This window comes from Arachis ipaensis, chromosome B8 (genome assembly GCF_059453495.1).
Source record: "Arachis ipaensis isolate K30076 ecotype BB chromosome B8, ASM5945349v1, whole genome shotgun sequence".
Taxonomy (NCBI): domain Eukaryota; kingdom Viridiplantae; phylum Streptophyta; class Magnoliopsida; order Fabales; family Fabaceae; genus Arachis; species Arachis ipaensis.
In genome coordinates this window covers 1,242,385-1,254,485 of record NC_142443.1, presented here as the reverse complement: position 1 = coordinate 1,254,485, position 12,101 = coordinate 1,242,385, and the positions used below count along the sequence as shown (strand labels likewise).

Genomic DNA, 12,101 nt, shown 5'->3' with positions numbered 1-12,101 from the left:
ATGTACCTCTTGTTATGTTTTTTTTTTTTTGGAACTCCTTGGTTGTTTAGGCATTAGTGCATTACCATTTAACCTATTCTTTTTCTGCAGCAGAGACTTTGATATATTGTATGGATTTGTATTGTATTTAATTATTTATTTATGATCATGCCTTTAAGTTTCTCTCATTTAAGTACTGCCTCTTTGTGCATCTCCATGTGATTACTCCTTTTAGCATAATAAAGTTGATTCAGATTTTCCATTTTCTTTTGGCTCTCATGTTTATGCTTCCCTGAACTTTTTAATATAATTATATTCTAAATCATAGCGTATTTATAATTTTCACGAGAACCTATATATCATTCTCCCTATTCGACTTAATCCAAACTAAAAGATCTTACAAAATAATGTTAGTTTCTATATACATATTTTCATGACAACATTCATTTGTGACTAATGCATGCTCCATTATATAGTTGAAAGATTTTAAAACATCAATTCTCCTATCATCATTATTCTTACTAATTAACACATACAAATCATTACTACAATTAAGCTAGTTAGGTTGGGTCGCAATCATCACACACTATCAAACTACTAGAGATGTGAATATCATTCATTATTATAAGGTGACTTCTTTGGTGGTAAGGATTTTAATCGTTAAGAATAACAAAAATTTGGCAGACTAATTTTGTAATTACACGTAGTAAAAAAAATCCCTTCTTTGAGTAAATCAACATCAAATCACATAGTTAAGTACCGTAATTGAGAAATAAATTAATAGAAGAATATTTGAGAATTTTTCTGACCAAAAAGTCTGGGTAGACCACAAATATAAAATAAAAAAATAGTTGAGTGTCCAAATATATTGAAAAATAACTGAATATAACCTCAGATGAATTGGATATTACAGAAAAAAATTTGTTTTATTTATCTTAAAAATTAATTAGAAGTGTATGTCAGTGTTTTCAATATTAAACTATATTTGTAAAAGACACCCAATAATAATAATAATAATAATAATAATAATAATAATAATAATAATAATAATAATAATAATAATGAACAACTAGTCTAAGAAAAATTAAAACCCCAATAATAAACGAGTGAGGGGTGGAGGACGCGCGTGTGGAGAAAATTACTTGATTAACAACCATGTAAAAAATACATAGATACAAATCATAAAATCTGTTAGTATATTAAGATTTTTCATAAATAAATTAACTAATAAAATTTAATTTTATTACCTTGACTCACTAAAATATTTTTTATTTTAAGTAAAAAAAATACAATTAGACATAAGTTCAATAATAGAATTAAATAGTATATATGTTTGATGACTACATACATAATTATATACAAGTTAATTTCCAACTAATTAACTAACTAAATACTATTACTATTAGTTTTACCATTAACAGTTTTAGGTCTGCCAATAAGTTATAACTCAAATGGCATAGTCTCTCCATACTCAATTAAGAAATTGCGGGTTCGAGTCTCCTATCTTTAGTAAAAAAAAAAAAAAAAACACAGTTTCAGGCCTGGATTTACCATTCATGCATGCTCCGTTAATTACTTGATATTAAGAATTTTAAGACATTCATCAATTCGCCTATCACTAATAATACATACAAAATCAACTCATGATTATAATAATAGGAGCAAGTTACCTAAATAATTTTTTTTACAATTATATGTAAATCGCTATAGAGTATAGCAATTTATAACACGAATTAAAAAGAGAAATTGATTACCTAGTTTATATCTGTTTATAACGGAAAATAAACATACATAAATCGCTGGAGGGTATAACAGTTTATGCGAAAATAGAGGTTTATAGAATCTATTGGGAAGGATAAAGCGCTGGAGGATTTATAGAATCTCAGAGAGAGAGAGAGAGATATTTAACTTAATATTGAATAAGTTCTAAATCAAAGAATTAATATATTTTATTTTATTAAGTATTACATTTTCTTATCTCTTAAGATAAACAAATAAAAAAAATTAATTTGATTACTATATCAAAATAGAACTATTTAAAAAGTTTATACAATTTTTTTATCAAAATAAAATCATTTAGAGTAAAGTATCGTATTTGTCCCCAACGTTTGGGGTAAGTCCTAAAGTTATCTCTAACGTTTCAATCATCCTATTTAAGTCCCTAACGTTTCAAAATTGACTCAATGTTGTCCTGCCGTTAAGGATCCGTTAACAGAATTGACGGCGGGACAAAATTGAGACGATTTTGAAACATTAGGGACTTAAATAGGACGAAAACGTTAGGGACAAAAACGATACATAAAAATAAATTTTAATTTAATTTTATCTTTCAATAATATTAATTTTTTTTTACTTTACATAGTATTCAATTAGTTTTTAATTACATCTAAATAAATTACATTTAATCACATTACTTTTATTTTAAATAAATTTATTTTTTTATAATTTTAAAGAATTTTGATACATTAGAGACAAAAGATATAATTTATATTTTATTGTATATATATTATTTCTTTCTGCAAGTTTATATACTAGTCATTCTATAAACATTTCATGATAACTAAAAATCTTTAAGAGTAAAATTATGAAAAAAATTAATTTATTTAAAATGAAAGTAATATGATTAAGTGTAATTTACTTAGATGTGATTAAAAAATAACTGAATACTATGTATTTTTTTTTGGTGACACTGAATACTATGTATAGTAAAAAATTGATATTATTGAAAGATAAAATTAAAATTTATTTCTATGTATCATTTTTGTCCCCAACGTTTTCGTCTTATTTAAGTCCCTAACGTTTCAAAATCGTCTCAATTTTGTCCCGCCGTCAATTCTGTTAACGGATCCCTAACGGTAAGACAACATTGAGTCAGTTTTGAAACGTTAAAGACTTAAATAGGACGATTGAAATGTTAGGGACAACTTTGGAACTTATCCCAAACATTGGGGATAAAAACATACTTTACTCAATCATTTATAATAGGGATTTTTTTTTATATTTTACCAATCTATTTTTGTTATTAAATTTGTCTTTAACATTATGTGTGGTATAAAATCACAGTTTTAATTTTATTTTTTTTTCACATATGATCTTATTTTTATATAATTTGCTATTTTCTATAATACAGCAAATCTTAGACTATAACAAAATATACCTGACACATATTTCATATTTATTTTCTATTTTTTTACCTACCATGCACAATAAAACACTAAACACTAATTATACAATAATTTTTTCACCTACCACATTCTATTCAACAAAATATTTTTATTTTATATTAATCATTTTGTACTACCAAAATCTATGTGAAACGAATCCTTAATCATCATTTAAATAAGATAATTAAGTTTAAAATGTAATTTTATTGTTCTCAATGTTTGATACAGTACAATAATTATACTTTAAATATAAATTAATTATATTTTATTATATTTAAGATATAATCAAATTAATTTATATTTTATTATAGCAAACTATTTTTTCTTAGATATAATAAAATACAATTAATTTATATTTGAAGTGTAATTATTGTAGGAGAGAACAATGAAATTGCATTTTAAACTTAGCTATCTTATTTAAATAAAGATTAAGGATTCGTTTCACATAGATTGGTAGTGTAAAAAAATTAATATAAAATAAAAATATTTTGTTGTGTATAACATAGTAGGTAAAAAAATTATTGTATAGTTAGTGTTGTGTTTTATTGTATATGATATAGTAGGTGAAAATATAAAATGTGTTATATATGTTTTGTTAGGGTCTAGAACTTATACTATAAAAAGAAATAGCAAACTATATAAAAACAAAATTATATGTGAAAAAAATAGAATTAAAATTGAGATTTCATACCACACACAATGTTAAATACAAATTTAATAATAAAAATAGAATGGTAAAATAAAAAAAAATTTCTATTATAAATGGTTTTATTTTGATATAACAATCAAATTAATGTTTCTTTATTTTTTTATATTAAGATAAAAGAAAATGTAACACTTGATAAAATAAAATATGTTAATTATTTAATTTGGAACTTATTTAGAATTAAATTAGTATTTTTATTAAAATTTGGCGAGCACTTAACCATAAAAAAAATGAATAATCTTATAGCATTAGATGTCATCTGACATAATTAAAAATATTGATGATAATTAATTGATGGCTACACATCATAAATTCCGTTGACCTCTTAGCACTCTTTTTAAGTTAAATATGTAACGTAAACATAAAAAATTTCTCTCACCTTCCATTGTAAAGAATAAGAATGGCACCCATCTATTTTACATTTATCCTCCGTTACTATATATAGGGAGTTTAGCTATGTATAATATGCGACTCTCTTCCAAAAATTTTATAAGTCTCCATTATTACGTAAATTGTTATACTCTCTAACGGTTATGAATGTCTTTAGAAATATTATCTAATAGGGAGATATCACGGAGATATGTAATGGCGAATTCCAATGAAAGAAGCAGCAGAAGAAGATTCTTTTATAATTTATGTTTATGATTTTTTTTAATTTATTTTTATTATCTAATTAAATTTGAAACCGTCGAGCAGAGTACAAGGATTATTTAACCACCACAAATGACATAACAATTCAACTAATTATATTTTAAAAATGGTATACTATTTCGTCTTTTATTACAATAATTTAAAAAAAATTAAAACAAACACATCTAAAAATATGAATAAATTTAATATCCTTTTAAAATTAAATACATATTCAAAATACAAACTAAATAAAACTGAAATTTAAAATTTAAATTTTAAATTTATGTTTCTATTTAATTATTAATATATTATAATTTAAATATATATTTAAAAATTAAATTATTCAAAATTCAAAATTTTAATTTTAAAATTCTAAAATAAACCTTAAACCATCTAATTATTAAGTAAATCCGTACAAAACACTCAAAGAGAGAAGTCACGTTTGCCCCCACATCGAAAATCGAAAATCCAGAGGCGCACATCGAAAACTCAGAGGGCGCACATCAGTTATCCTCCGCCGTCGTTCATCCGCGCCACCTTCCTCTTCCGCGCTCATTCTCGACGCTGCCTTCCTCCTTCTCGACGCTCATTCACAACGCCGCATTTTCTGTCGTCAACACTCATGTTCGTCGCCGCCTTCCTCCTCCTCGTCACCATTCGTCCGCATTAACGTCGCCATTCGTCCATGCCAAAAATTTACCTAAGGTTTGGATGGATATCTGACACCATTACTTTTTTTATTATTCTGTATAAATTTTTTTTTTTTTTTGAAATAAAAAATCGAATAAAATGGCCTAAAGAGATTTTCATATATATTGCAATGTTAAATTATTTTTGCATGTGCAATTTCTGTATTTTGAAAGTGTTTTAAAAATATTTTCTGTATAATTTCATAATTTTAGATGTGTTACAATTGTTTTTTAATGTTTAAATTTAAATTTTAGATTTATGATTTTGGATGTGTTTCAAAAATATTTTCTGTATAACTTCATAACTTTAGACGTGTTACAATTGTTTTTAATGTTTAAATTTAAATTTTAGATTTATGATTTTAGATATGTTTCAAAAATATTTTTTGTATATCTTAATAATTTTAGATGTGTTACAATTGAAAAAGAAACTTCAATTAAAAATATTTTAGTTTGTGTATATAATTATATTTGATCATTCATTACTGAAAGTCGTAAAATAGATCCTGCATTTTATCCAAGGTACAATAAATAAGGGATTAATTTTGAATTCTTTTTTTGTTTCTGCAGAAGAAAGAAGAAAACTGTGTTACAGAGAGAAGGAACGTAAAAGAAAAAAATAATAACTAATTATGAAGTGAGTAGGAAGTTAGAGAAATTATAAGATTTAAATTTTAAATTCTTAATTATAAATGTGTATCCTAAAAAATAGAAATATGTTTTAATTAAAAAATAATTAAATAATATTAAAGGCTGACCAAAAGTTGAATTTTGTTGTACAAGTAGTATTTTCCAAAACCTAAATAAAAGAAATTAAAGTTGCTGATATTCACTCAAAATGAATAAATAAAAGAGCATGTGGCAAATACTAAGGATGCATGCATGGTCACGTTAGCTATAGCAGCGGGCATATTCCAAAACCGCTTAATAACTACCCACTATGCGTAACTAACTAAATACACTCGCTCTAATCACTATCATGTTCTTGTGCTTATATATACAGATCCTGCACTTTGCATTGCTTTACCAATTACCACCACTTTTTGCTTCTTCAATATCCATTCTTACTTGATTATATCCATTGAAATACAGACCGGTCATGGAGCAAGATTATGGACGTTACTTGCTTATACTTCTTGGATTATTGTTCGTTTCCTCGTAGATCCTTTTTCATTGCAACTAGTTTTTATTTGTTCCGAATTCATCTCCATCTCTTTATTATCGCGGTTCGATCCTTTTATTTGCCTAATTGTAGATTCCAGATCGCTCATTCATGTCTAAGTGTTTGTCTCTGGTTCTTAGTTGAAAAATTTTAATTTCAACGCAATTCTTTCCTCATTATTCTCTGATTTCTTACACTTTACATGTCACTTTTATTGTGTCATTTGCATTCGGATTTTTCAAGAATTCTAGCTCTGACAAAAATGAACCAAATTTTGATACGTACTTTAATAATAGGGTTTTCAAATACTAAGCCCTTGCATGTACCTTTATAAATTATGATTTTAGCTACCTTATCTGCATGGTAAATCTAGTTATATTGAATTATGAGAATCCATATCCTTATCATGCATTTCTCAGCGAATTTCGTTTTAATGCAGCCGTTTTCTTTGTTTGCTTTTGCAGCTAGTAATTTGATTCTGTTAGATTAAGAATATAACATGAGCACCACAGTTGAGGGTGTAGTTCAGCCTGGTGCTCTTATAATAATTCTCCCTCTGCAGCTGGAAGTAGCAAGGCCAGAGGTTCAAAGGAATTCGCTGCCAGCTGAGAATCTCAATGAGGAAGAGTGGGTAACTGTTTATGGGTAATGTCCTAACCTACTTCAGCATTTAAGTCTTGACTATTGATTGTAGTACTGCATTGAGTTATTAACCTTAATCCTGTTCCACTATATATAATTTTGATTGTAATTATGCACCTTAAGCTATTGCCATGTATATAAAGAAAGCGTGAATAAAATAACATAAATTTTACTTTATAATTATCAAAAGAAATTGCTTCAAAGTTCAACCACTTGAGAGCAATCATGCTTCCTATGGCACACAAAAAGCTTACACTGAGTGGATGTGCAGCTATTTCTGTGCAAGAAATATACCTTCCACACAAATGACCATGTTTTCAGTGTAAAAAACCAATATGCTCTTGCACCTTTCAACAAGGCCTGTCAAATTTGCAACTATGTTTCAAATGTCCTTTTAACAAGTTCCTCCCGCAGATTTTCTCCAGGTGATACTAATTTGGTTTTAAGGGAGTTTGAAAAATGTGGTGAAATTTTGAAACATGTTCCTGGTCCTAGAGATGCTAATTGGATGCATATTTTATATCAGGTTTGCAATCTTTCCCTTGCTTGAACATATTGATTAAATAGAAATAGTTGTGCATCAATCAATCAAAACTATGCATACATACTGTTTTGATGATATTATCAAATGCATATGCAGAATCGTTCTGATGCACAGAAAGCCCTTAACAAGAATGGAATGCAGCTCAATGGAGTCCTAATAGTTGGTGTGAAACCCTTGGATCCCATGCAACGTCAAGCATTGGATGAACGTCTTAACCATCAGGTATTTATGCCCTTTCCTCTATCCTCTGCTAGAAATTCAGAATCAAGTATGCTGAAATCTCCCTCTCGACCCTACCATTTGCAGAATGACAACTCAACTTCTCATCAAACTGGAGGAGCCATTGTTTCTCCAACAAAATTAAGGGTGCACAGGATGATGGATTGGATATTTGGAGTCTAGATGAGCTATAATGGTGGATCAGATTATATCATTCTGTTTTGTTTTAAATGACGAGTGGCTGTTTCAGCTATTCAAATGCTGTTAAAAAGTTTGGCATGCCTTCTGGATTTGAGTTGGAATGTTTATTCTTTGGATGCTAGTGGTTGGATTTTATTTCTTCATAATGTTTCATTCTTATTGGATAACTATAGGCCAGAGTCTTTGTAGCTATGTTTTTGGAACATCATATATAGTTATATATTTTTATATATTTAACTTAATCCTCAATAAGCTCTAAATTAAAAATTTAATATGTTTGATTTTGTTTACATTTTCTTACATTTTAATATAAAAAATAAAAAATAAAAATATTAATTTGATTGCTATATCAAAATAAAATTATTTAAAAAATTTATATATTTTTTTATCAAAATAAAAATTTATGTCAAAATAAAATTATTTGTAATAATTTTTTTTATATATTTTACAATTCTATTTTTATTATTAAATTTGTATTTAACATTGGGTGTGGTATAAAATCTCAATTTTAATTAATTTTTTTTTTTTACATATAATTTTGTTTTCGTATAGCTTACTATTTTTTTTTTTTTATAGTACAGCAAATTCTAAACCCCAACAAAATATAGATGACACACATTTTAATAGTATTGCTTTTTTGCTTAACAATGCATAAACCACTGAAATAGTATCTCTTATGTTGCTCTTAACACTCTTCTTTATTAGTGAGGTAAGTAGATAATGAAATTTTTTTTTTGTTCCCCACGATATCCCCCAACCCGACAGGCCAAGGACTAATTCGTAATGATATTGAGCTCTATTTAAGGGTTTGCCGTTGGCCAATGAGTTGCTGCATGCACAAGGCGGGATTAGATAATGAAATTTTTTAATTGGTTCATGTTTGTATTGTGTGAATCATGATTTAGCTCATAATTTATTATATCATCAATGAATCTATATAGTTAAATCTACATAATTATATTGGAGATTGAGCGTGGTCCATGTGTTAATTTTGTTGTTAACTATGTTTGCTTGGAACAGATATAATTGAGATTTTCACAAAAGTCTTGGTGAATAAGATATTAAAAAAAATTCAACAAAATCAATATATCCTTCCGAAATCACTCGCCATTCTACATTTAATAATTGATATTTGGACATGTTTAATTACAGGATCTGTTTTCTAAAATTATGCTGTTAGCAGGGATATAAAAAATCCTTTTAATTTTTACAAATCACTTAATGTTTAATATCAAACTCTTACTTCTTTTAGTAACAAAATGCATAGAACTCTCTACAACTCCATGGCATCAATAAACTCATCTTTATTCTCATGAAAGACACCAAATCATGGTTTACATCATCAATGCTTTATTAACGTGCCAAAAATTCCATGGAGTTAATGGTGAATTTTTTTATTCTATTATTTTTTTTTCCTTCTCACATAATGTGTTGTCTTAAAAAATTTTCTATCAGATAAACTTTATGTTTCTATTGCATGCTCCCTTCAAAGAGTTTTTCCCTCATGAATTTAAGAATTAGTTCATAAGCTGATTTTGATTTTCAACTTCAAAAGTATTATGATATTCATTTACTGTTATGATCTATGGATAAACGAAGGAAAATTTGACAGAAAGCTAGAATTGAATTTTATTAATGGTGAGATTTAGATTTACATTAGAGCTACACACTATATAGGATAATATCTATCAAGAAACTAACACATTGTGGTAACTAACAATAGAAATTACTCACATCTATCTCTAATTAAGTTACTAATATCTCTAAAATTTACTATGATTGGTTGGTAGTTAAATGATTGGACTTATATTTTAGTTTATAGAATATTTTGGCTTAGAGGAAGGAAGCTAGGGTCAGGATGCCCACAACACTGGGACTCATTGGCACCTTAAAATGAGAGCAGAGAGTGGATGAAGAAAACTATCTCAACATCAATGGTAATGAAACTATGTATGGGGACAACATTGAAGATAATCACCATACTAGTGGTGAAGTTCAATTAGCAGTGATAAAAATGTTATTTTGTTGCCACTTATGTCTTTAGCAGGGATAAAAATGTTTATTTTGTTAGCAATTATGTTATTGAGGAGAACAAATATAAAAATATGTAAAGGTACCATATTTTGTATTTCCTTGTGAAACTTTGGACGTTGGAAATAAATAATATTCTCATGTATTTTAAAAATAGAATCATTCATTTGTTAGCCAATCTTAAATTTGAATAATGCAAATTGAATTTTTAAAGAAAAGTCAATTAGATGTTTGATTACTTAATAGCACACTTATCATAAACCGAATTACAAAATAATTTGCATCTAGATATATAACTGAACATCACATAGTTAATTAATTACAGTTTCTTATGTGATTATAATAAAAATCATTTGTATTAATTATTTAATATTTTTTTATGCATAACAGTTACATATTATTACAGATTTTATTTAAATACACATACATAATAGCTTTTTTTCATATAAGTAGAATCTATGGATTTTAAAAACAATTATCTGGACTATTGATAGTAGAGGACGGCACAGTATTTTATCCCATACAATAGATTTTTATGTACAAACAATTTTTTAAAGTAAAAATAACAACTATTAATATCAATAGGTGCTAATTAATTTTGATATTTATAATCTCATTCTGGGACCACTTCTAGTTCTAATAACATTTGAACAAAAAGAAATTCAGCCCCCTGATGCATACACTGCACCTTGCACCAACACTACAATCGACACAATAATAAAAACAAGAACACGAGAAAAGGGAGGTGATTGGCGGTACCAATAGCTGAAATTGGCTGCAAGAACCAGTAGAAAGATATGCAGGAGAATGACCTTGTTATGTGGAATAGCTAACATCTTCACGAAATAGTTCACCACAGCTTTTTGCACTGGCCAAAAAACTAAAGCAGCTATTATCCTATTCTTGTTGAAGAAATTGAAGATATCAAGCACGTCCTGCCACTCTGGTAGCCGATTGGGTTCGCATGCAGTCCACATCCAACAAATGATTGCAGGAAAAACGGCAAATACAAACAACCGCTCCCAAAGAGTGGGAGGGGTGGCATTAATTGCAGAAACAAGAACAATCTGAAATGGTTTATATAGCATTCCTACAAAAGATGAATGCAGACCCAGATTTGCAATCCAGTAGTAGGGTCCATAATGTGCTTCTCCCCTGTATATGATATGAAGAACTAAAAGCGCAACAAGCCATTCGTACAGAAAAAATAAGAATACTATCTCCCAAATAGAAGATTCTTGGGCAAACAAATAGTAATTAATCAGCATTTGAGAAGGTCTGTAACATAGAGTAACAATTGCTGCCATAATCTTGTAGAGTACTATAATTTTGCTGCAAAAAAAAATTTACATAAAAAAACAATGATTGGATGATTAAATAGAAAGAAAGAAGAACACTAACCCAAACCATGTCATTTTGAAAATTGCCTGTGTTTCAAAGAAAAGGAGAAGATGTGAACGTGAGAGAGAGAATAATGAAGGAACTATGAAACCTTTAAATATATACAAGTTTGTAACTGACTAATTTAAACCTTCCCAACCTCCTCTTCTCCTTCCACAATCGGGAGTTCCTCGCGACAAGCAGCGGATCACTTGCATTTTTGTTGAATAAGGTATTTTTATTTATTTATTTAATTTAATATTATTCTATATTCCACGATTTATTTAGTTGAATTTTTTATATTATGCAAAAAAATAGAATATTTGCCAATGAGTTATACCTCAAATGACATAGTCTAAGAGGTTACAGGTTCGAGTCTCCTATTTTTGCTAAAAAAAAAAATAGAATATTTAATAAATATTAGTATTATTGTATTTTTATAAATTAATAAAAGACATTCAATAAGTAAGGTTTTTTATTTATATAAATTAAATAATTATATTATTTACCGATTTCTATTATTTCCAGTATTTTTACCGAAATCCATTTTTAAGCATATTTCGTTTACAGTATAAACGAAATATAGTGCATTTCGTTTACATTGTAGACAAAGTATAGTGTATTTCGTTTACAGTGTAAACGAAATATAGTAAATATCATGAAACGTGTATATTTCGTTTACAGTGTAAACGAAATCCAAGTACTTGTAATTATAAAAAAAATTATTTTTATAGTTATAAAAGTATAATTTTTA

The 12,101-nt window shown here is 27.4% G+C and overlaps 1 protein-coding gene across 1 annotated transcript; it reads left to right on the top strand.

The window, feature by feature from the left end:
* The first annotated feature begins 6,829 nt into the window (after positions 1 to 6,829).
* Positions 6,830 to 8,120, top strand: LOC107610302 (nuclear pore complex protein NUP35). Its single transcript, XM_088496835.1, has 3 exons — positions 6,830 to 6,975; positions 7,387 to 7,498; positions 7,613 to 8,120. Exons 1-3 carry the CDS (start codon positions 6,830 to 6,832, stop codon positions 7,916 to 7,918), a joined length of 564 nt encoding a protein of 187 aa, XP_088352961.1. The 3' UTR covers positions 7,919 to 8,120.
* Positions 8,121 to 12,101: the final 3,981 nt, after the last annotated feature.

Bases quoted from the DNA above. Each gene is read 5' to 3' on its own strand.
- LOC107610302 (XM_088496835.1), top strand. From the start codon at position 6,830: ATGAGCACCACAGTTGAGGGTGTAGTTCAGCCTGGTGCTCTTATAATA. The intron at 6,976-7,386 runs GTAATGTCCTAA...TTCCTCCCGCAG, and splicing joins GAGTGGGTAACTGTTTATGG to ATTTTCTCCAGGTGATACTA. The intron at 7,499-7,612 runs GTTTGCAATCTT...ATGCATATGCAG, and splicing joins GGATGCATATTTTATATCAG to AATCGTTCTGATGCACAGAA.